Here is a 25,564-nt window from a genome sequence, read left to right on the forward strand (position 1 = left end):
GAAAGAGTGATACGCCATAATTCTCTAATCCTCTTTCCTCATATTATAATTTCTGAAATGAGATTGAGTAACATGAATGAAAATGAATCTCACTTCTTTTTAAAGAGATGTTATTAAAACTCAGTGCTCCTATCTCTTATTTTCCTGTGGACCTTTTGCCTCTCCTGTCACTACAGAAAACCTGTTGTTGGTTCTTCTTCTGTTTTGGGGTCATGGCAAGCAGTGGAGAAATATGTGCACATACACCAGAAGTAGGATGCTTTGCTTGTAGTTTACTCAGCAGCTGGATGTTTTAACTCAAGGGATAGGTCTTTCCTCAGCCATACCACTAGGTGAATAGTTCTGGCTATTATCTTGACCTGGTTGAGCTGCAACAAGGGAGGCTGGAAAATGATACATTATTTTGGCTGCAGCTGCTGCTGCTTCTTTTTTAAATAATATTTTTATTTAATTTTTAGAAATAATAGACACACACGTAAACACAAAGACAAAAACAAATATAAACATTAACACAAATAATGTTTCCTGTATACAGCGATACAACTAGTTCTAGACAATATTGCAACTGAGCATGCTTTTTTAAATAAAGACCTTCTTTTAAGATTTAACTAAATATATTCCAATTAACCTTCACAATTTAAAGTCAACATTTTTGATAAGGTTCTCACAATGTCTCAGATGGTCATTAACCACTAAATATCCTTTTTCATTACACTGAAGAATTCCTATCCATATATTTTCAACATCCTTATTGCAACTACTAATATATACTTGTTTTCCCAAATAAATATCCACCAGTGGCATGAATTTACTAGAACTTATAAACAGCTTAGCTTCCCACCTAATTACTCACCCCTTTCTGCCATATTCCCTTTTAATCATTATTTATTCCAGCAGTTTATGAAATACATATCACTGAAATTTTCACTTGTATAAATTCAAAATGGGAAGTTGACTCTTCATCAAAATTAATATCCCTCCCCTTCTCTATAATTCTATATCTAGCTTTCTATCTCAGTAACACAAAATCTAATTTTCAGTTTTCAATGCCCTAACACCAATTATTCAATATCACATTATAACCGAAGTTCTGAATTCATAGAGTCGCGGAGGAGGGGAAGAGCGCGGGGACGCAAGGCGCAGGCTCAGCGGAGCCGGATACGGATATAGCCGAGCCAGAACCATTGCAGACCACGCCAGAAGCCCCCAAGCGAAGGAGATCTGCCTGGACACCAGAGGGAACAAATAAATGCCGACCTCAAATAAAATGGACTGCCGGAGAGAAATCGGAGCCGGAGAACAGCCAACCCACCACTTGGGTGCCGGTAGGCAGCCCCCACCCCCTAGAATATGTGGCCTTAGTAAGGGACTGAAAAAGTTGCACTTGCAACTGCCTGTAAACCGCTCTGAGACCTGTGGGTCAGAGCGGTAAAGAAATTGAATGAAATAAATAATAAATAATAATAAATAACATAAATCAGTAAAATTCATCTTTCATCCTTCCAATAATTTAATTTCTTCTCATTTTTATACGAATCCCAATTTTATTTTATGTGTGTGAGTTAACTTTTAAACTTCTAAACTTCCCCCTCTGTATTTCAGCCATGCTATATCCAGTAATTTATTTACAAATAATCTAGTAAATACTTCATACATACAACTTAACAAAAACAAGAAAAACAACCTCCCCCCCAAAAAACATGATTCCATTTTTCCAACAAGCATAGCATTTAACTCTTCGTCAAGGTTAATAATTTCCCCCCCTTCTCTATAAGTCTATATCTAACTTTCCTTCTCTATAACACGATATCTAACTTTTCACAATTTCAGTGCCTTAATACCATATCTCATCATAACAGAAGTCCTAAGTTCATAATTCCAATAAAACATAGATCAACAGAAATAATCTTTCATTCTTCAAATAACTTAATTCCCCCCCCTGAAAATTTGTAGCTTACATTTTTGTATCAATGAGTCCCAATGTCTTCTTTCTTTATGTGTGTGTGTATTGATTTCTAGGCTTCCCCCTCTGTGTCTCAGCCATCATATATCCAGTCTTATATTTTCCATCTTAAACTTCCAGGCACGCCATTTTCGCTTCTTCCCCCCCCCTTCTCTCTTCTTTGCTAGAACTTCTCTGCTTATTCGTTTTTATTAAGTCAGTTTTTATATAGGACAACCTCATTGTCTCCTTTTCCACTCCTATACTGGAGAGGGGCTGATTTTCATCAAACGACTCCTTGGTGTGGCAAACTTGTTCCTCCTTAACACTCTGTTTGGGCTGTATCGGTTCTTCCTTAATTTCGTTATCCGGTTGTATACTCTGTCGTTTTTCAGTTACATTCGCATAAGCCTCTTCAAATCCTTTTTGTATTCCCTTCTGTATTCCATCTCTCAGTAACTTCAGAAACTGCTCAACAGTTAATTCTTCCACAAGCATATTATCCTCCAGCTCATCCTCCTCAGTTCCCTCTGCAAGCGCCATTTTTGTTGTCCAATTAATTTCAGCTCAAATAACGTAACTCTTGCTTTGGAGCTTTTAAACACCTTCTAAGACTTTTAATCACCATTTAAGATATTTAACTTAGTTGTCAGTCCTTATCAACAAAGTTTCTGACCCCCGTAATCAAAAAGAGAAGACATCAATATTTCCCACATTCCTTGTCTGGCCGCTAATTGCCTCTATCTTGGGCAGACCAGCTCGGAGTAACTTTATCTCAAAGTCCGAAATCTTGGCTATGAATAGAGTTAGAAATATGTGTACTCACAGTCCCAATGTTGCTGTATACATTCAAAATCAAGAAAGCAATAAAGTTAAAACAGAGGTCGCTGTTAGGCAAGGCATGGCAGCCATGCCTTGCTCCGTTCGTCGCTCTCGCTTCAGGGCAATAACCACCACACCCCGCATTTGCCATATGCGGGGGGCCCCTGAAACAAGCCCCCTGCAACTCATTCCCCCTCCAGGAGAATGAGCGGGGCCCACCTGAGATAAGGGGGGCTCCAAAAGAGCGGAGGAGGAGCGGGCGGCTCCGGAGCAATCTGAAAGCTGCTCTGCGTCACAGCGCCGTTACCGGGTTTTTTTTTTAGCCCCCCGTAGGGGATTTTTTTATTTATGCAATTTTCTACAAACTACAAAGAAATAAGGGAAAGGAAACTACAAACTAAGGGAGAAAGTAAAGCAAAACCCCTAAAAACCCAAGAGGTGGTGGTCTTCAATAATGCTTAGCTTGGTAATACATTTCATCAGTTTAAACTACATTATATGAGTACTTTCTTCTTCATGCTTATAAAGAGACAACAATAAGAGTGGCTAAACAGATCATAGAGAAATATTTTAAAGTCCGCTAAAACTCGACACAAAGCAACTTCTACAACTCATTTTTTATCCTTTTTGTCTTTCTCAGTTTGTAACCAGTTTTAGGGGCCGCCGCCCTTGTTCGGAAGCTTGAGTCCACATCGGACGATGCAGTGCCTTCCTCTTCTTCACTTTCTTTACTGGAAACCTTGTCTTGCCCTTCGTTCTCTGCTGGATCCTTCTGCCGTTGTAAGAATTCAGTTGCCTTGAAAAGAGTCATTTTTTTCTTTCTTATCTTTAAATTTAAAGATGACGCCTTCAGGGAAATTCCATTTTTATGGAATTTTATTTTTCTGAAGGTGCAATACCAAGTCTCTGTAGTTCTTTCTCTTCTTTCATATTTCAAATGGAATATCCTTCAAAACTTTTATCTTTGAACTTCAGGGTAACTCCATTTTGTGCTTTCAGTATTTGATCCCATACTTGTCTTCTGGAGAATCTCACAACAATCTCGCCAGGCAGATTATTTTTCCTTATGTATTCAGAATACGATCTGTAAATCGTATCTATTTCACTTAACAGAAAATCCACTTTCAAATCTTTCACTGACTCCAGCAGTTCGCAAATGATCTGTTTCAGATCCTCTCCTTTAGATTCTTGGACACCATAGAATCTCAAGACATAACTTGATTTATCCATTTGTATCTGCAAAATTTGAGTCTCTTCCATTATTCTTTTTTTCCATCACTTGGAATTGTTTACTGACTTTTTGCATATTGGCATCAACTTGTTTCACTTCTTGTTCCACTTTCTCTGTTTTTTTATGGCTTCATTTATTTGGGTTTGTTGCAAGTCAAATTTGGCATGCAATGACATCATTTGTTCCAGCAGAGGGCGCAGAGCTTCATTCAGCATGCTCTGCAGTTCATTAGAATTGCCCTGTCTAGATGTACTACGCGCTCTACTTGCGTTTCTGGAAGGAAACGGCAGCTTCGCTTGCTTTTCTTTGTCCTCCGTTTTGGGAGCCATGTTTGGATATTTGTTTACTTTTGCCGCAAGTTACAAAAGTTCCAGGAATCTATACCAATGCTTGGTAAGTTCTCAAAAGTTCTCTGTTTTTGCCAAACTCTCTTTGTAATCCAGCCCCCTCTTAATCCACTTGTAAAAGAGTTACTTTTTAGTCCACCCGAGAGAGGGTTCCCCCCCCCGGCAATGTCCCGGGGGGTTCTCTGCTTAAATACGTGTCTCTTCATTTAACCAACACTCACAGTTCATTGTAGCTTGCCTTTTGTAGCTTATAGTTGCTTGGCCACCAGACGCTTGATCCCGATGTGTGCTCTTAGTACCATTGCGGTCGCTCCGCAGTGGGACCGTTGGGGCAGGAGAAGCCCCCCTTCACCAGCCAGTCTGCCGGGGGAAGAGCTCTCAAAAGTCCCATCACAAGGCCTCCGGGGGTTCATGGACAATCGGACCCCTTCCCATCTGCAGGCACTGGCGGGAGTCTCCTGGAGGTCCAGGAGAAACCACCCGCCATAGCAGTTGCCAAAACCGGAAACCTTGGCCGCAGCTTCTAGTAGCTACTACTTTTGTCCTCAAGCACTTTCTTTTGAAGGCGTCTAGGGCAGGAGGATGGGGTAGAGAACGTATTAAGATTGATACATCATACTCACAACTTGTGGGTTCACAAGGCAACTAGCAACTATAAAACACACAGGCTTTTATTTTTGAACTAATAAAAGTTACAAACTAAACTCTCAATCCAACATTAAAATTAGAGTTTCTTACTGGGCCTTTTTGTCTGTTCTCTATCTTTAAGCTTTATAATTCAATGAATTCTTGAGTCGAGATTAATCCTGGAGTCCACTTCAGGAATCCCTGTGACTGTTGCAAATTAATGCTTAAACAATAGCGTTTTGTGTACTGACTCTTTGAACTTCACTACATTGCAGGCCCATCATCTTCGTTGTCTGAATGATTTTGTAGAAGCTCAGATGACTTACTATGCACAGTGTTACCAATATATGTTGGATCTTCAGAAACAGCTTGGAAGGTAACTGGTTTTGCATAACTCCCTGCGTAAATGGATGCTGAATACTGGTAGATGAGAACAACTGCTAATGAAGGCAGCTTGGAGGACAGACAAAGTTTTAGTCCAGTGGCACCTTTAAGACCACCAAAGTTTAATTCTGGGTATGAGCTTTCGTATGCATGCACATGAAATCTTATACCCGGAATTAAACTTGTTGGTCTTAAAGGTGCCACTGGACTCAAACTTTGTTCTCTTGCTTCTGACCAACATGGCTACCCACCTGAATCTGTCTTCATGGAGGGCAGACAAGTGAATACTGCTTGACTTCATATTATTGAGAAGCCAATTTAAACCAAAAAGCTAATGCAATGATCAGAAATTAGTGTGGAAGCAAAAGCCTTTTTACGATCCTGCTGCAGTGATTTCTCAAGTGCTATAGGAAATGGCCATAAACAGATCACAGCAGTGAGGGAGCATAATCTAACCCTATATATTCTGAGTCAGCTCCATTCATCTGATTGAAGTATTTGTAATCTGCTCTTGCAATCCATTACACAGCCTGTTCCTGGACCATCTCCAGTGTAGCGTGGGGGAGTTAGGAAAGCTCCATGCTTCTATCCTCCCTGTGATTCCCAAGCTAATTGAATCCATTGTTAAGAGGTGGATGCCTATCTTTATTTTCATTCATCTGTAGAATGCCTAATATGTTGGCCAAAGCACTAATTATGTCAACTTATTTTAAAAAGTGGCATTAGTTAGCAGGATCCTTGTTGTTGCCAATTAGTCTGCTTTCTATAACTGAGAAGCTGTATGCCAGCTATCTTTGTAAGAAGTTGAAAGTTGGATGGATGACACCAGAATTCTGGGCAAGGAGCAAATTGGTTTTAGCCCAGGTCACTTTACCTGGTGTTAGCACATCTTGTAGAGGAATTTAGTAGGAGGGCAACTGTTAGTGGCTTTTAAATTGTTCTTATCAGCTTTTGATTCTGTTTCACGGGAACTTCTTTGGATGAAACTTGCAAAGTCTACACTAGAAAGGAGACTATTAGACATATAAGATTGCTTTTCTCAAACACTTTGTTCAAGTTCACTGCTCCAATAAAGAGCACCTCACTTATTTATTTTCATTTGTAGTTTGTTGTTCTCATTGGGAACAACAGCCTGTTCCTGGACCATCTCCAGTGTAGCGTGGGGGAGTTAGGAAAGCTCCATGCTTCTATCCTCCCTGTGATTCCCAAGCTAATTGAATCCATTGTTAAGAGGTGGATGCCTATCTTTATTTTCATTCATCTGTAGAATGCCTAATATGTTGGCCAAAGCACTAATTATGTCAACTTATTTTAAAAAGTGGCATTAGTTAGCAGGATCCTTGTTGTTGCCAATTAGTCTGCTTTCTATAACTGAGAAGCTGTATGCCAGCTATCTTTGTAAGAAGTTGAAAGTTGGATGGATGACACCAGAATTCTGGGCAAGGAGCAAATTGGTTTTAGCCCAGGTCACTTTACCTGGTGTTAGCACATCTTGTAGAGGAATTTAGTAGGAGGGCAACTGTTAGTGGCTTTTAAATTGTTCTTATCAGCTTTTGATTCTGTTTCACGGGAACTTCTTTGGATGAAACTTGCAAAGTCTACACTAGAAAGGAGACTATTAGACATATAAGATTGCTTTTCTCAAACACTTTGTTCAAGTTCACTGCTCCAATAAAGAGCACCTCACTTATTTATTTTCATTTGTAGTTTGTTGTTCTCATTGGGACTCAAGGTGGATTACAAGTATAGAACTATTAAGTCAATCAGCAAACAGTTTACAAAATATGACAACGTTTGAGTCTAACAACAGAGATATTTATTTATGTTTCCAATTTATACCCCGCCCTCCCCACCAAGGCAGGCTCAGGTAACAAATTACCATAAAAACATCTTAAAACAGTTCATTATAAAACAGTACAGTGTCATGAAGTGCTAGCAGCAGGGGTCGTTTGGGGCCGGAGTGCGCCGGAGCACCGCTCCGGAAGCCCAGGAGTGGGCACAAATGGCGGTGGCAACAAACCCCGCCCCCAGCTCCCCATTGTATTCTATGGCCCCATAGTCTAGAATGGAGAGATTGCGCCACAGCGGCAGCACAACTCCAGAAAGAGGTTTAAAGTTTAAACTCTCTCTTCGTCCCCCCCCCCCGCCTTGGGAGGCCGGCTGGGGAAGCAAAGGGGGGGCATCTTAAAAGCCTCCGCTTCCTCAGCCAGCCAAGGTGGGCTTGGGGGGGGAAGTGAAGAGAGAAGGGGTTTAAAGTTTAAACCCCTTCTCTCTGGAGTCCTGCTGCAGCAGCAGTGCAATCTCTCCATTCTATTCTATGGAGAGCACTAGGGAGCACCTGTCAGTCATCGTTCTGCCCTTGCTGCCCAAAAGACTCCATGTGGTGTGGGCCCCTCCCACCTCCGCAGCGCAGTTTGCCACCCCGCTCACCCTCGCCTCAACGCACAAAGGACTAGGACGGGACACACGCGGACCTTGAGTAAGTTGAGTGGTGATGCCGCCGCTGGAGCAGCAAGGCCACACGGTAGTGGCTGGCTGCCAGCGGCGGCAGGATCCTGCTGCCCATGCCCCTGGGCCTCCACCGCCCGCAGCCTGCTGTCCCCGTCCGCCTCCCAGTCCCACACGGTTCCTGACCCGGCTAAAGCACCTGGGTGGCGCCCTCCCGGGCTCCTGCTGAGCCTCCCCGCCTGCCTGTCTCCCAGTCCCACCAGTCCCGGTCCAGCAGGTCCTGCTGAGGGTCTTTCCCAGCGCGGCAGAGTCACCACGCTGGAAACAAAATGAGGCAGCTTCGGCTGCAGGTAAGACGAGTGTAGCCAGATGGGGCTGAATGGACCGCCCACTTGCTTTCTTCTTAGCAGGAATAGTTACGCACACACACACGTTTATTGCTTTGCTTGCTGAAGTTTGATTTGTTTATTTAAAACATTTATTAGCAGCTTTCCCCCTTCGCAGAACTCTCATGTTTTTTGGATGAGGTGGGGAGAGATGTGCTGGCCCCTTGGGTGAAATTTCTTGTGTGATCTGGTTACGGGGTTGATTTCTTTTATAAAATTTGTTGAGCTGCGATGAAGCTGTTGGTCAAATCGGGTTACACTTCCCATGCCAGCCATGGCATTTGCATCACCTATGGCAAGCTCCAGCTCTTTCCCCTCATGTATATTCATCTCCTTCATCAGAGTTATTTGAGGGGGGGGGGAATCCAAAGCCATGTTTGGAGCCAGTTTTCTCTTCTACTTTGAAATGTGTGCCCAAGCTGCCGGCGGCGGAACTTCCCACTGACTACTGACACAATGCAGAGTCCCTCTTTCTGATTTGGAGAGAAATTCCCGCCTCAGCCAGTCACAGCTCTCCCCCCCATTCCTCCCCACCTGACTCACTCGATAGCCAGTTGCAAGCCCGGCGACCGCAGAAATGGACTTGTGGCCACAGAGGGAGGTTGTGCTGTTGGGAATTGTGTATGGCTCAGTGGTAGAGAATGAGCTTTACATGTAGAAGGTTTAAGGTTCAATGCTTTTTGTTTCCAGTTGGAAAGTCTGGGTAGTAGGTGATGTGAAAGATCTGAACCTGAGACCCTTTGACAGATCAGTGGTCTAGTTAGGTATAAGGCAGGCTCATATGTGGTGTTCTGATTTTAAGGTCTGCAGTTACTGTATTGTGTGGAGGGGGATCAAGACAGGTAGTTGTGTTAGTCTGTCTGTAGCAGTAGAAAAGAGTACATAAGAACATAAGAGGAGCCAATGTTGGATCAGGCCAATGGCCCATCCAGTCCAGCACTCTGTGTCACACAGTGGCCAAAAATACCAGGGGCCATCAGGAGGTCCAGCAGTGGGGCCAGGACACTAGAAGCCCTCCCACTCTTGACCTCCCCAAGCACCAAGAATACAGAGAATCCCTTGCCCCAAACTGAGAGTTCCTGTAAGAACATAAGAGAAGCCAATGTTGGATCAGGCCAACGGCCCCTCCAGTCCAACACTCTGGGTCACACAGGGGCCAAAAGCACCAGGCGCCATCAGGAGGTCCAGCAGTAAGAGTCCAGTAGCACCTTAAAGACTAATAAAATCATGAAAGCTCATACCCTGCCACAAATTTTGCTAGTCTGGACTCTACTGGACTCTTGCTCTTTTCTACTGTGTTGTGTGTGTGTGGGTCCACATGACTGATGGTTTGTGGTGTCTGCATATACAACTCCAACTGAGTTAACAAGGAGTTAGAATTGTTAGAAAGGGTAGGTAATATAGCAAAAATACAGAAGGAAAATTTACTATATATCTTATAAGAACAACATTAAAAAGACTTAAATTTCAGCATCACAATTAACAGGATTTTTCAAAATGCTTTGTGATATGTGTTTTTCTGTTTGAGAGAGAAAATCAGAGATTGTATTACTTGTTCTCACAATTAAAAAAAAAAAGAAGGTAGCCTCGCCTAGTGTACAAAAAAACCTGGAGCCAGCCCTGGGGGGGTGGGGAAGCGAAGAGAGAAGGGGTTTAAAGTTTAAACCCCTTCTCTCTGGAGTCGCACCGCAGCTGGGGAGGGGAAGGGGAGGCTTTTGAAGATCCTTCCCCCCCTTTTTGCTTCCCCTTCTGGCATCACTTCTGGTGAAGTCAGGGGGTGTGGCATATGCTAATGAGCTATTATGGTAATAGCTTATTAGGTATGCTAATGAGCTCCTGCAGCTCTTTTTCTATGAAGTGACCCCTGCCTAGCAGTGTTGTTTTAATTCCATAGTGGTGTTACCATATGAGTGCATTCAATAGATTATCTAGATGTTCAGCTTGCTGATCTTTCCCAGATATAATCAGCAAGCACAGGCTGTCAATAGCAAACCAATAAATTTCAGTTGTTGTTGATAATGGTGGTGGCTCCTAATTGAAGGCCTGGTGGAAGAGCTCCATCTTACGGGCCCTGCGGAACTGTAAAAGGTCCCACAGGGCCCTGATCTCTTCCGGGAGCTCATTTCACCAGTATGGCCCTGGTTGTATCCAGCCTGGCATCCTTGGGACCTGGGAGGGCCAGTTGGTTTTGTGACCCTGACCGTAGTGTTCTCTGGGGTATGTATGAGGAAAGGCGGTCCCTCAGGTATGTTGGACCCTGGCCATAAAGGGCTTTAAAGGTAAGAACCAGCACCTTGAAATGAATTCGGTATGCTATTGGCAGCCAGTGCAATGCCTTCAGGACACTCTGGATGTGCTCCTGCATCGGGAGGTCCATCAGAAGCCTGGTTGCAGCATTTTGCACTAGCTGCAGCTTCTGGATTTGTGACAAGGGCAGCCCCATGTAGAGAGCATTACAGTAGTCTAATCTGGAGGTGATCATCACATGGATCACTGTTGCCAAGTTGTTGCGGTCGAGGAAGGGAACCAACTGCCTCATCAAGCGAAAGTGATAAAAAGCTGACTTGGCCATGGCTGCTACCTGGGCCTCCATTGTTAAGGAGGCATCCAAGAGCACTCCCAAACTCCTAACCTCTGGTGCTGGCACCAACGGTGCCCCATCAGAGGCAGGGAGTGAACAAGCATGTGGACAAGGGGGACCCAATAGATGTTGTTTACCTTGGCTTCCAGAAAGCTTTTGATAAAGTCCTCATCAAAGGCTCCTAAGTAAGCTCAATAGTCATGGGATAAAAGGACAAGTCCTTTTGTGGATCAAAAACTGGCTAATTAATAGGAAACAGTGAGTATAAATGGGCAATTTTCTCAGTGGAGAGTGGTAAGCAGTGGGGTACCACAGGGATCAGTACTGGGTCCAACGCTTTTTAATTTGTTTATCAATGATTTGGAGTTGGGAGTAAGGAGTGAAGTGGCTAAATTTGCAGATGACACTAAGTTGTTCAGGGTGGTGAGAACCAAGGAGGCTTGTGAGGCTCTCCAAAGGGATCTGTCGAGGATGGGCGAGTGGACGTCAACGTGGCAAATGGGGTTCAATGTGGCCAAATGCAAAGTGATGCACACTGTAGCCAAAAATCCTAACTATAAATACACGTTGATGGGGTCCGAACTGGCAGAGATTGACCAAGAGAGAGATCTTATTGTAGTAGATAACTCACTGAAAATAGTGAGACAGTGTACAACTGCAATAAAAAAGGCCAATGCTATGCTGGGGATTATTAGGAAAGGAATTGAAAACAAATCAGCCAGTATCATAATGCCCCTGTATAAATCGATGGTGCAATCTCATTTGGAGTACTGTGTACAGTTCTGGTCACCACACCTCAAAAAAGATATTATAGCATTGGACGAAGAGCAGAAAAGGGCAACTAGGATGATAAAACGTTAAAGCCCTTGGGGCTCTTTAGCTTGGAGAGATGACGGCTGAGGAGTAACATGATTGAGGTTTATAAGATTATGCATGGGATAGAGCAGGTCGAGAAAGAAGTATTTTTCTCCCTTTCTCACAATACAAGAACTCGTGGGCACTCAATGAAATTGCTCAGCAGTCGGGTTAGAACAGATAAAAGGAAGTAGTTCTTCACCCAAAGAGTGATTAGCACATGGAATTCACTGCCACGGAAGGTGGTGGAGGCTACAAGCATGGATGACTTCAAGAGGGAATTGGATAAACCTGTGGAGCAGAGGTCCATCAGTGGCTATTAGCCACAAGGTATAGATAGGAACTCTCAGTCTGGGGCAAGTGATGAGCTGTATTCTTGGTGCTTGGGGGGGCAACAGTGGAAGGGCTTCTAGTGTCCTGGCCCCACTGCTGGACCTCCTGATGGCACCTGGTATTTTTGGCCACTGTGTGGTAGAGTGTTGGACTAGATGGGCCATTGCCCCGATCCAACATTGGCTCCTCTTATGTTCTTACCCCCGGACCGCCTCGGCTCTTACCCCCTGTCTTTGTTGGATTCAATTTCAGTCAGCTTAGTCTAAGCCAACCAGCCACGGCTTGTAATGCCTGGTCCAGATCTTCTGGTCTGGAGCCAAACTGACCGCCCAACATCAGATAGTGCTTAGATTGAAAAACTGGAAGGAGAAAAAAATGACATTATCCCTAATAAGGTCACCTCCCAAGCAGCTCTACCTCTGTGAGAATGCCCTCCTGAACAATTCTGTTTCGCAAATTTTGCGAAATGATAGAAGCATGGCGGATTTCCTGTTGGCCTCTGGCAGACATTTTCATCATGTGTGAGCCACTGAAAATGTGCATGAATGGGCAGGTGCTGATTTTACCAGTTTGCAGCGTGTCAATTTCAAAAGGATTTGCTACGATAAACAGAGCTGTCACAGTGGAACATAGCAAGAGGCAGTCTTGCAGGTATGCAGGTCCAATGCCATTAAAGGTTTTGTAACATTGAATTGAGCCCAGTACCTGATTGGTAACCACTGTAATATTTACAGAATGGGAGTGTTGTATCAGTTCTGTTTAGTACCCAGTAGTATTTGGTCCTTAACATTATGCACCAGTTGGAGTTTCTAGGTTGTCTTTAAGGCAGACTCATGTAGACTGCATAAGTCTAGTCTTCAGGTAACTGTAGCATGGAGCCACATGGCCATGTTAGTCGAGTCAAGGTAGGGGGGCAACTTCCAAGCGAAGTGAAGTTTGTAGGAACCCCCCCTTTTTTGCAACTACATCAGTTTACTTCTCTAGCAATAAAGCTGGATCCAGAAACCTCCCTAAGATCTTAACCGAGTCAGAGAGAGACAGGTGGACCTAATCAAATGTGGGGAACCCCATGTCCTTCAAGGCTGTGGCCTTTCCAGTTTCCTCCATCTTGCCAGGATTCATTTTTGACTTGTTTACCTATAGCCATTTAACCACAGCAGTCAGGCATTGGTTTTTAGAGAGACTATAGAATCACCAGGCAGTTTGCATGAAGAAATATAGAGCTGGGTGCATATTGATGGCACCCCATTCTAAAACTGTGGATAATTCCTCCCAAGGTCTTTGCATACAGATTGAGTAGCATGGGTAACAAGGCTGAATCTTGTGGAACCCCACTAGCCATGTCCCACACTACAGAAAACTTGTCTCCTACGGCAGCCTTCGAGTCAAGCCTATAAGGAATAAGGGAAACCAATCCATCCACAGTCTCTACTTCAGGTTCTAAGCATCTTAACATAATGGCATGGTCCACTATGTCAAAGGCTGCTGATAAGTCCAGTAAAAGCAGCACAGGCTTTAGATGGAGGTTATCTATTAGTATCGTATCAGTATCTGAGGTGTGCGGCAAGGCTGTATACTTGTTCTTTTTACTGTTTAATCTGTATTTATGCAATCTAATTCCCATTCTAAAACATTGATTCCCATTTTCCAAAATCAGCTGACTGAAATGAATACTTTATTATATGTTGCTGATGCAGTCATTTTTCCCCCTCAAGCCAGACTGGGTGTCTTGTGTGCACTTGAGGAATTTGTGGACTATTATAGAAATAAGTACTGGAAAATTATGATAAAACTAAAGTTATGGTCTTTGCTGTATGGTCTAAGTTAGGGATGGGCACAAATTGGGGAAATGGAGGTTTGTCCCAGTTCATGGTTCATGAGGTCACACGAACCTTCACAGACCTCCCAGTTTATGAAACCGATTCAGTTCATGAGGTTCAAGGGAAGGTCTGAAATTTTCCCTTCTTTCTGCTGGGGGCAGCTCCCTGAGGCCAGCACAATAGAAGGGGGGGAATATCTCAGGAGATCTTCCCTCCCTTTTTTTTTGGCAGTGGCTCCCTGAGGCCAGCAGAATGGAGGGGGGGAATAGCTTGCAAAAACAATTTAAAGGGAACACTTGGAAGTGTGTGTGTGGGGGGAGAAAGGAATCGCTGAAATTGCTTCCATCTTGTTCCCTCCTCTTCCCACCATGAACCCTCCAAAACCATGTGGAGGGTTGTGGATAGGGATGGGTACGAACCTTGGTTCACAAAACAGCAACCAGCTATGTTCATCACAAAATTAGGTTTGTGATGAGGTTTGTGCCCATCCCTAATCTAACTATGTGTGGTAGATGGATGAACATCTATTGGTCCAAGTACAGTCCTATAAGTATTTGGACGTTGTGTTTCATTCTTCTGGTCATACTCAAAGGAATGGCCAAACAATATGCTTAAGCAACAGTTGATTCTGTTACATCAAAAGCAGAGACTTTGTTCTTGCTGCAGTTCATTCATAGAAGGGCCGAAGTGTTGCCTCAGTTGCTTTATGAAGTACCTATTTGGTTTGATGGATACAATACAAACAGAGAGAGGGTAAAGGCCTGATTCTTCAGAGCTATTCTGAGCCTCCCTAAATGTATAATAGCAGCAGTTAGCTGGCTCAAGATGGGATTATGTTCATTAACAGTTTATTGCAAGGATTGTAGCCATAAACTTCTGGCTGACTATTCACCATAGGGATCCATCCTCTCACTATTTTTTTTAGAATTGAGATACATTTCTGAGAAAACGGAGAAAAGATATAAAGGTATAATCCAAGAATTTAATTCTGCTAGATTTGCCATCCTGGTATTACTGTTTTATGACCTGGAGAAGACCTAAGCATTTGTCATGTGCTATTCTTTTGTAATTGTTATAAAGGAGTCAGAGATGATATAATTGCTGTACTTTTGGGTGTGACACCAGACCATTCATCTGAACACTTAAGGTCAAACTAGATGGTGTCTAAGGGTCTGACAGATGAACGTTGTCATGTCTAGCTCGGCTCTTAGTTACTCTTCTTGCTGGGAAATATATATATACTACTGAAAAAGTGATTATCTTTTTGAATGTAGCATTGAGACTAGATCCTGGATGTAGAAAATACTCTTGTTAATCCAATTTATACAATTCCTATATGTGGTTTTAGTTAAATTATTGCTGAAATGTCTGTTGTCTATACAGTAAAGCTGTATTGGCAGTGACTACTACAGATCAACGTGGTTACCCTTTGAAACTACATAAGACAGAACTCTTTGAGATCTTTTTTGTAAATTGGTCTGCTGTTTTTAATCATGTTTTATAGATGTTCTGTTATCAGCTTCAGTGGTTTATTGTTAGCTTTAATGTTATTTTATTTATTGGTTTTAAGTAGTTCAGCTTACTGTTATCTATCATTTTTAAATACTTTTGTAACTCACCTTGAGGCTTCTTTTGTGATAGGCAGACTATAAATGTTGTAAGCTAATAAATGAGATGGCAAGACTGAACATCGATATCTTAGGAATCAGTGAACTTAAGTGGACAGGAATGGGCGAATTTAACTCAGAAGACCATTATATCTACTACTGTGGCCAGGAATCTCGTAGAAAAAATGGTGTGGCCTTTATAGTCAACAAGAGAGTGCAAAAGGCAGTACTGGGATACAATCTCAAAAATGACAGAATGATTTCTGTCCGATTCCAAGGCAAACCATTCAACATCACAGTAATCCAAGTCTATGCCCCAACCACTGATGCAGAAGAGGCTGAAGTAGACCGGTTCTATGAAGACCTACAACACCTCATAGAACTAACACCAAAAAATGATGTCCTCATCATCATAGGGGACTGGAATGCTAAAGTAGGAAGTCAAAAGGTAACCGGAATAACAGACAAGTTTGGCCTTGGAAAGCAAAATGAAGCAGGGCAAAGGTTAACAGAGTTTTGTCAAGAGAACACACTGGTCATAGCGAACACCCTTTTCCAACAACCTAAGAGGCGACTCTACACATGGACATCACCAGATGGGCAACACCGAAATCAGATTGACTATATAATTTGCAGTCAAAGATGGAGAAGCTCTATCCAGTCAGTAAAAACAAGACCTGGAGCTGACTGTGGTTCAGATCATGAGCTACTCATTGCAAAATTCAGACTTAAACTGAAGAAAATCGGGAAAACCATGAGGCCATTCAGGTTTGACCTAGATCACATCCCTGATGAATATACAGTAGAGGTGAAGAATAGATTCAAGGGTCTGGATTTGATAGATAGAGTGCCTGAAGAACTATGGACAGAGGTTCGTGACATCGTACAGGAGGCAGCAATCACCACCATACCAAAGAAAAAGAAATGCAAGAAAGCAAAATGGCTTTCTGATGAGGCTTTACAAATAGCAGAGGAAAGAAGGAAAGCGAAAGGCAAAGGCGAAAAGGAAAGATTTACCCAACTGAACGCAGATTTCCAGAGAACAGCAAGGAGAGATAAGGAGGCCTTCCTGAATGAACAGTGCAAAGTAATAGAAGAAAACAATAGAATGGGAAGGACTAGAGATCTCTTCAAGAAAATTGGAGAAATCAAGGGAGCGTTCCATGCAAAGCTGGCCATGATAAAGGACAAAAACGGTAGGGACCTAACAGAAGCAGAAGAGATTAGGAAAAGATGGCAAGAATACACAGAAGAACTATACAAGAAAGACCTCAATGTCCTTGACAAACACGACGGTATAATCACTGACCTTGAGCCAGACATCCTGGAATGTGAAGTTAAATGGGCCTTAGAAAGCATTACTAACAACAAAGCTAGTGGAGGTGATGGTATTCCAGCTGAGCTATTCAAAGTCTTAGAAGATGATGCTGTTAAAGTTCTGCACTCCATTTGCCAGCAAATTTGGAAAACGCAACAGTGGCCACAGGATTGGAAAAGATCAGTATACATTCCAATCCCAAAGAAGGGCAATGCCAAGGAATGTTCAAACTATCGCACAATTGCACTCATATCACACGCTAGCAAGGTCATGCTCAAGATCCTACAAGCTAGGCTTCAACAGTACGTGGATAGAGAACTACCAGAAGTACAAGCTGGGTTTCGAAGAGGTAGAGGAACTAGAGATCAAATTGCCAACATTCGCTGGATTATGGAGAAAGCAAGAGAGTACCAGAAAAATATCTACTTCTGCTTCATTGACTATGCTAAAGCTTTTGACTGTGTGGATCACAACAAACTATGGCAGGTCCTTAAAGAGATGGGAGTACCAGACCACCTCACATGTCTCTTGAGAAACCTGTATAAGGGCCAAGAAGCGACAGTTAGAACCGGATACGGAACAACTGATTGGTTCAGCATAGGAAAAGGAGTACGACAAGGATGTATACTGTCACCTTGCTTATTTAATATATATGCAGAGTACATCATGCGAAATGCTGGCCTGGATGAATCACAAGCGGGAATTAAGATTGCTGGGGAAAAGATCAACAACCTCAGATATGCAGATGATACCACTCTAATGGCTGAAAGTGAAAAGGATCTAAAGAGCCTCTTGCTCAGAGTAAAAGAGGAGAGCGCAAAAGTGGGCTTGAAGCTCAACATCAAAAAAACTAAGATCATGGCATCCGGCCCCATCACTCCTTGGCAAATAGAAGGGGAAGTCGTGGAAGTAGTGACAGACTTCACGTTCCTGGGATCCCAGATCACCGCAGACTGTGACTGCAGCCATGAAATTAAAAGACGCCTGCTCCTTGGGAGGAAAGCGATGGCGAACCTAAACAGCATGATAAAAAGTAGAGACATCACCCTGCCAACAAAAGTCCGCATGGTCAAAGCAATGGTATTCCCAGTAGTCACGTATGGCTGCGAGAGTTGGACTATAAGGAAGGCCGAGCGCCGAAGAATAGATTCTTTTGAACTATGGTGCTGGAGAAGACTCTTGAGAGTCCCTTGGACTGCAAGAAGAACAAATCAGTCAATCCTAAAAGAAATCAACCCTGACTGTTCCCTGGAAGGCCAGATAATGAAACTGAAGCTCAAATACTTTGGCCACCAAATGAGAAGGGAGCACTCACTGGAGAAGACCCTGATGCTGGGAAAGATTGAAGGTCAAAGAAGATGGGGACGGCAAAGGATGAGATGGTTAGACAGTGTCATAGATGCAACGGAAATGAAATTGAGCAAACTTCAGAGGACGGCGGAAGACCGGAAGGCCTGGCGGGAGCTGGTCCATGGGGTCGCGAAGAGTCGGATTCGACTGTGCGACTGAACAACAAAATAAATGAGATGACTTTTTCTTTGTAGAAAGTGCTCTGCATATTTTTTTTGTATAGAACATCTGTCCAACTAGTCTTGTGCTCTTTCATGTCAGCAAACAGTAGTCATGTTCATTGAATGCTAGTCTCTAATGGACAGCTGAATCTTAACACTTGACTTGTTTGTAGAAGGCATGGAGAATATCTCTGGGAGCTTGCAGAAGCAAAACAGCAGGTTTTCCAAAGCTACTATAACAAAATCTTGTGGCAACTTTAGTCCTTAACAGATTTATTATGGCACAAACTTTTTGGATACTTCAGAGCCCAATTCATCTAGTCCACTGGAATTTGTTCCACAATTAATCCTTTAATCTTGAAATTGCTGCAAGGCTACTTTCGTGTTTGCTTTCACAGACTAGCAAAGCCTCCCGCCTGGAATTTACAATATATAGTAAGAAGATTTTTTTTTTAAATGTAGGGTTAGATCCTAAGGGTACTGTTCTTCTGGTGGAATGGGTCTTCTGTTGGGAGCAGTGTTTGTATTCTCCTTTTTGCGGCAAAACTGCACTATGCTGCAAACTGTTTGTGATAGCCTTGTGAACAAAATCTCAGGGTTAGCTCCCCCTGCCCCAAGAATAAAAATTCTGTTCTACAATCCTTGCTTAACTTACAGTTCTTTAATGGTAACCCATAAGCTTAGGGCTGGACAAGATAGGATGGAAAACAGAATAAGGTAAACTGTCTTTTCTTGAATGTTCAGTCTTTCAGAGCAGGTGCAAATCATTTAATATTAAATGCATAATATTCCAGACAAGTTTCTTAATGCTCTTCTTCTTTTTATAATGTTTGACCCTGGTGTTATAGATACTCACTGTATTTACTTTATGCTATCTGTAATCAGTCCTTCTGAGTGAGACTCAAGGCAGATTACAGTATAAACTAAAGTAATCAATAGGGTAAAATATCTAACAATTACTCAAGCCAAGTCTGTTTTATATCTAATCCTGAAACTTGACAAAATTCCTTGAAGAGAAAGTACCTCTTCAAGTCTTTGTTGCCTGTATCTGTTCCAGTCTTTGCTACAAGAATGAGGTGACTGTACAGAATATTTCATAATGGTTTGCTGATATACAGAATTCAAGATTGTGGAAAAGCAAGTAAAATTTGCCTGCAAAAAACAGAGAAGCTTTACAATTGTATTAAAGTGAATAGAAAAGACGTTAGCAATATTTATTTAAAAACAGATCTTGCCTCTCCAGAGGCTATTATCAAACAAATTACATTAGGGGAGTTAATACAGTAAATCGGAGCTGACTAGTTGACCAGTGTTTTTGGTGAACACTTGGTTCCTCAAAAATGATCTGTTAATCAGGAGCTTTCAAGGAGCTTGACTGTGCCATGCCTACTGCTCAGCACCTTCTTGCTGTGAACTAGTCTTTGCATTTGGGGCAGTACAATCCTAACAGTTTATTAAAAGAGCCACTGGTAATTTCTACTTATGAAATATTTTCAACAGTGCAGTGTAACTTCCTCGGTGGTTCCTTTTGCTATAGCCCAGAATGCTTCTTGTGGAGTACAGAGGACCCCCTAGGAACGGCATGAGAAGTGAATTTGATTTTTTTTGGGGGGGGGGGAATTGAATCCCTCCCCTTTCACTTGCAGAAATGCGCCAGCACATAGAAACCTGTCAGGATTGACTTTGCAACCATGAAGGCTAGAGATGTGTACTTAAATGTCAAAGATCATAAAGCCACTCCTTGAATTTGTTTCCTGGGGAGAATATCTGCATGTTTACAATGGGTATTGTGTAGAGTGTCAGTTGCTAGTAAAGTGGGGTACAGTAGAAATAGAATGGCATGACTGCTCAGGTGATCACTCCACATCAGTGACAGGTAAGTGCAACCATATTTTTCTCATGGGATATGTTTTAGGTGTTTAAATGAGCATATTACACTGTAAATTTAACAATATTTTGTTTGGAAGACCATGTTTTTCTAAGTTCTAGATAATGCTTAACAATTAACTTGTTCCTCTTAAGATGACATTTATGAAGGTAAAAATGCATTAAATACTTCTTAGGTTTTGAGGCAGAGTATAGCAGAACCTAGCAGTTCGAAAGCAAGAAATTGCAAGTAGATAAATAGGTATCACTTCAGTGGGAAGGTAACAGCGTGTCATGCGCCTTGGTGTTTAGTCATGCCGGCCACATGACCACGGAAACGTCTTCGGACAGCGCTGGCTCTTCGGCTTTGAAACGGAGATGAGCACCGCAACCCTAGAGTCGGATTTGACTGACTTTCAAGCAAGGGGACCTTTACCTTTACCTATAGCAGATGGTTAATAGTAACTGGTAAGAATGGGCCATAGCTGAGCTGCTAATTGAAGGCTCATTACAATATAGTAATTATGGTATATGCTAAGCTGTGCCAACATTTAATTTGTGTTTTTCACAGCTTTCCATCTACAGTCTTTGCCAACCATAACCAGTCATCTACAACCTGCGTTCCAAGTAGTTCTTCTACTACACCCTCTGCTTCTGTTACAGCTTCGCTGTCTTCAGTAAGCAATTCAGCAGCATCTTCAACCTTTGTTGAACTGAAGTCATCAAGTGGCAGCAGAAAAGCCCGAGTGCTTTATGATTATGATGCTGCAAATAGCAGTGAATTATCACTACTTGCTGATGAGGTACGCTTTTTCCTGCTTCAAGTTGCAACTCAAAGTAAAAACTGAATATTCCAGGAACTAAATGTACATGAGAGCCAAGCTGCTAGCAGTACGGCAGCATCAAAGGGCATTAACATAAGTAACCATTTGTCCCTTACAGTGAAGCTGTACACCATCAGTCAGGACTGTGGTACTAAGAAAAGAAGGGTTATAATATGATGATGTGTGTTTAAATTTATATTCGGCATAGTTCATTAAAAAAACTTGGTAGCATACAAAAACAAGCAGCATTAAAACATTCAGTAAGACTTATAAAAGCAGCATCCACAAACTCGTCTTTAAGGAGCAATAGCTATAAAAGCAAAATTGTCTGCTAAAGTCAGCAATGACCAACAATAATAAAAACTAAGCAGGAGGTCTTTGGTAACAAACACACAACTATGCAAAGATGTGGGAGAATAAAAATGTCTGTTGCCTAAAAGGCTGGGAATTCATTCCAAAGGAGCCTCTTTGTAGACCATGCTCCATAGTCTTGGTACTATGACGTAAAAGTTCGTTTCTGTGGTATTTATCCACCTTGTTTTTAATAATGGGGGCACACAGAGTAGGAGCTGTGAAGATTATCTTAATTGGTAGGCTGACGATAAAGTGCAAGATAGAACTTTAAAGTCCCAGAATGTGTAAGATCTCCAGGTGCTCTCCAGTGTCTTGAATCTTGCCTGAAGCAAACTGGTAGTCAGTGAAAACCTTTTTTAAACTAGTGGTATATACTCTCTATAACTCCTGCCTGGAGACAACATTACCACAATATTTGAACCACTTGATGCTTTCAGATAAGCTCAAACTAAGATGATAGTGTAATTCATGATTACCACAGGGATTTGCAGCCATACTTATGGTAGTTGCAAGTTGCCTGTAGGAACTCAATTCTGAAGCACCTTAGGGGCCCCTGTTTGGATCAGAACCATAGTGCAGGGTAAAGAAGGGGCTTATGCCATCTTGCCCCCTGCTCCATTTTCACAACCCAAACCAGTCAGAAAGGGGATGTTATTTCTGCCATTGGGCTGCGTATTCACTGAATACTTGCATATGTAGGCCCCCCCAGGGCAAATAATGTCTTCCAGGGCCATTTTGGATCAGGAAGATGGTGGAGGTGGTGAGAAGGCTGAAGCTCCAATAGTCTTTGAGCCCCCCCCCCCCCAAATTTTTTTTTTTTGAATTGCAGTAATCCAACCTGGCCTCATGAATATCTGTGGGTAGACTGCCTGTCAAGGGCTGCAGCTGGTACTCCAGCTGAAAAGTGGCGAAAGATTCTACATGCCACAGGAGAGCACTGCACCTCTATCTGCACCAGCTGCACTGGCTTCCAGTGGAGTATTGAGTCAGATTCAAGGTGTTGGTACTGACCATTAAGGCCTTGAGCGGTCTGGGACCAACGTATCTTTGGGACCATCTCCTCTGGTATGTCCCCGGGAGAGTATTACGCTCTGCTGAGAGCAATCTGCTGGTGATCCTTGGCCCCAAAGATATCCGGCTGTTCTCAACCAGAGCCAGGGCTTTTTGGGCCCTGGCTCTGACCTGGTGGAGCTCTTTGCCAACTTCCATCAGGACCCTGTGGGACTTAATGCAATTCTGCAGGGCCTGTAAGCAGTGTTCCCTCTAAGCTGAGTTAGTATGAGTTGGTCACAGCTTTTTAGCTTCTGGCTCACACATTTTTGTCTTAGCTCAGGAAGGATGGCTCCAGAGCAAACTAATTTGTGCAGCAGACAAATTGCTTGCTCACAGTAGCTCACAAAGTATAATTTTTGCTCACAAGACTCCACAGCTTAGAGAAAACATTGCCTGTAAGGCAGAGATGTTCTGCCAGGTTTTTGGTTGAGGTCAGCAACGGTTTTCCATCATAGCTGGTACCCTCTTCTCTTCTTCAACCTTGCCCACTTCGGCCTCCTCCTTAACCTGCCTGTGTGATGGAAGAGCAGTCCAGAGCAGGATTTAGATTAAATTATAGATACCATCTGAAGAGTGTGAAATTAGGACTAATTGATTTTTTATTTTAATTTGTATTTTTGTATGTTTTAATTTGTTTTAATCACCCAGAACCCTGTGTTCTCAGGGATGGGGTGATTCAGAAATTCTATTATTATTATTATTATTATTATTATTATTATTATTATTATTATTATTATTAGTAGTAGTAGTAGTAGTAGTAGTAGTAGTAGTAGTAGTAGTAGTAAGTAATCATCTCCAAGCCCAGATCTAATAGAAAGCCAATTTGGTGTAGTGGTTAGGACCGCGGACTCTGGGAGAACTGAGTTTGATTGCCCACTCCTTCACATACAATGCTGGTATGACCTTGGGTCAGTCAAAAGTTCTTTTAGAGCTGTTCTCTCAAGAGCAGTTCTTGAAGAGCTGTCTCAGCCCCACCGACCTCACAGGGGTCTGTTGTGGGAAGGGGAAGGAGATTGTAAGCCACTCTAAGACTCCTTTGGGTAGTGAAAGGCAGGGTATAAATCCAATCTCTTCTAGTGTCTGCAAGTTGTGAACCAGCTACAAAAGGGGTGTAATACAGCCTTTGTTCTATAAATCTCTGCTTGGCCCTATTGTCAGCCAACAGGTCCTCAGTTTTACCTGTGCTAAGCTTCAGTTTATTGTCCTGATTGAGCCCATTACCATCTCCAGACAACTATTCAGGATGTCCACTGTCCCTTTGACTCAGCTGAAATGGAGGAACTATCAGGAGTAGTTTTTGGGGACCATTGGTGATAGAACAGTGAATCACTTATGTTACATGAACACAACTTTGTTTGATCCAGGCCATTGTTATAATTTGCAGAGAATGTATTTCTTTTCCATAAATAAGTTTTTAATAAATGACATCTGTATATATAATTCTCAACATGGTGACATCTGTGAATACTTAAATCCAAAAAACCCCTGAAATATAAAAGAAAAAAATACATTGAGGATTAAGTGCCAGGCCTGGAGCAGCTACTCACAGGCCATGCTGCTTGGTAGTATTCAACAGCCTGTCATTGCACAAGAACCAGTGTGGTGCAGTGGTTAGAGTTCCAGGCTAGGATTTGGGAGACGTAGGTTTGAATTCCAACTCTGCTGTATAAGCTTACTGAGTGACCTTCGGCCAGTCACACACTCCTAGCCGAACCTACCTCACAAGATTGTTGTGAGGATAAAATGGAGGCAAGGAGAACAAGGAGTCACCATTGGGGGAGAAAGGTGGGAGGTATAAAAGTACATAATATAGCTAAAGATAGGCAGATAAAAGGTAGGTTGGCTGGTGTGTGAGAAGGAAAGGAGGAAGCAGGGAGAGGATAGAGGAAAGAGGAAATGGTGGGAGAGGGGAGCAGGGGGAAATGAAAGACCCCCCCCAAGTCTATGTGAATCCCCCACTTGTATTGCACAATAACCGCATGCCGTGTATTTTTATTTTTAGGTGATAACAGTGTATAGTATCCCTGGCATGGATTCAGACTGGCTGATGGGTGAAAGAGGAAATCAGAAGGGCAAAGTGCCTATTACTTACTTAGAACTGTTAAACTGAATGACTGGCTTGTATAAAAACTGCCGGTTATGGTGAGACAATATTTATATACAATTAACATTATATAACACAGGTTTCAGTGTCTTCCATGTTAATGTCTAAAGTGACAAGAACACCACCTAGTAGAAATGGGCTTTTCTGCCAATATTGTTGCATGGTAGAGACTGTTCAGATTTGTGCTTTTACTTAAGTGCCAAGAATGTGTTTCCTACAGAATTTTGTTTCTACTGGTCTTTTCCCCTAATGTCTACTTTTGAGTAATCTAAATTGAAAGGCGGTGCTGTTTTCTACAGAATTTTTCATAATGACAAGCTTCTTCACAAACAATAAATTGTTAAATGATTTACTGTTTTTTGCCGGACAGATTATTTTAACATCAGGTGTCCTAAATGACTATAGCTGCATTCAGCAGAAGTATATAGCTTTGTTGGTGTATTTAATTTGCAATGTATTAAACACTTTCAGAAGGAAAGACGATGTAAGCCTGAGCTCCATTTTCTTGTTGCTTTTGCCTCCTTGTTCTTATTTCTTTCCTTTATTTGACCTCCAAGTGTAGTGAGGGAGCATTATTTTCAAACTTCTACAAGTAGAATGAAGCTATTTGAAAAGAACCTTGCTACCTTCCCCTTTATCCAGTCCCTGACCACCTCCTCCCATTTCTAAAGGTAAGTGGACCCTCAGGAACAGTGGGATGTGTTGATTAGGGTGCTCCAAGTAGGAAGATGGAAATTGGCCTCAGTCTCCCTGCCTTAGTGAGCTACTATTCTGTTTGCATAAGGGTTCATGTAGAAGTCAGAGGGAGTTCCCTGCACCACATTCTCCCATACTATTTCTTAAGGAGCAGGTGGAGTGGTCTCAGCAGGGTGGAAGAAGGGAAGCTGGCAAATATCCTTTCTGTGAACTCTGTTCTACTTAAAGATTGGATCTACCCATTGTTATTAAAATAGTCCTCTTTCACTATATAATTAAAGGCTTGAGTTGGGGCTGTAGAATTCCTGATCTTGCTGCTTATTCCTAACTTTTCTTTTTGACAATATCCATGTCACAGATTTTGTATTAGAGGGTCTTGAAGATGAGCACATTTCCTTGAAACGGTTCACTTATAAAACAAAGGTTGTTTGAGAATTTGAACATGGAAATTGATT

At 42.4% G+C, this 25,564-nt stretch overlaps 1 protein-coding gene across 2 annotated transcripts in view; it reads left to right on the forward strand.

The window, feature by feature from the left end:
• The window catches only part of SH3GLB1 (SH3-domain GRB2-like endophilin B1), a 50,612-nt gene extending 25,682 nt beyond the window's left edge, over nucleotides 1–24,930 (forward strand). Inside the window, exons 8-10 of one of the 2 annotated variants that reach the window (XM_015416700.1) lie at nucleotides 5,245–5,345; nucleotides 20,650–20,881; nucleotides 24,312–24,930. In XM_015416700.1, coding sequence (XP_015272186.1) covers nucleotides 5,245–5,345; nucleotides 20,650–20,881; nucleotides 24,312–24,419 — 441 coding nt within the window. In that variant the 3' untranslated portion in view covers nucleotides 24,420–24,930. The remainder of the gene's footprint in view (nucleotides 1–5,244; nucleotides 5,346–20,649; nucleotides 20,882–24,311) is intronic. The other variant, XM_015416702.1, reaches the window with a different exon arrangement.
• The last annotated feature ends 634 nt before the right edge of the window (nucleotides 24,931–25,564 follow it).

Source organism: Gekko japonicus, unplaced genomic scaffold, assembly GCF_001447785.1.
Source record: "Gekko japonicus isolate JY-2015 unplaced genomic scaffold, Gekko_japonicus_V1.1 scaffold16, whole genome shotgun sequence".
In the NCBI taxonomy this organism is placed as follows: domain Eukaryota; kingdom Metazoa; phylum Chordata; class Lepidosauria; order Squamata; family Gekkonidae; genus Gekko; species Gekko japonicus.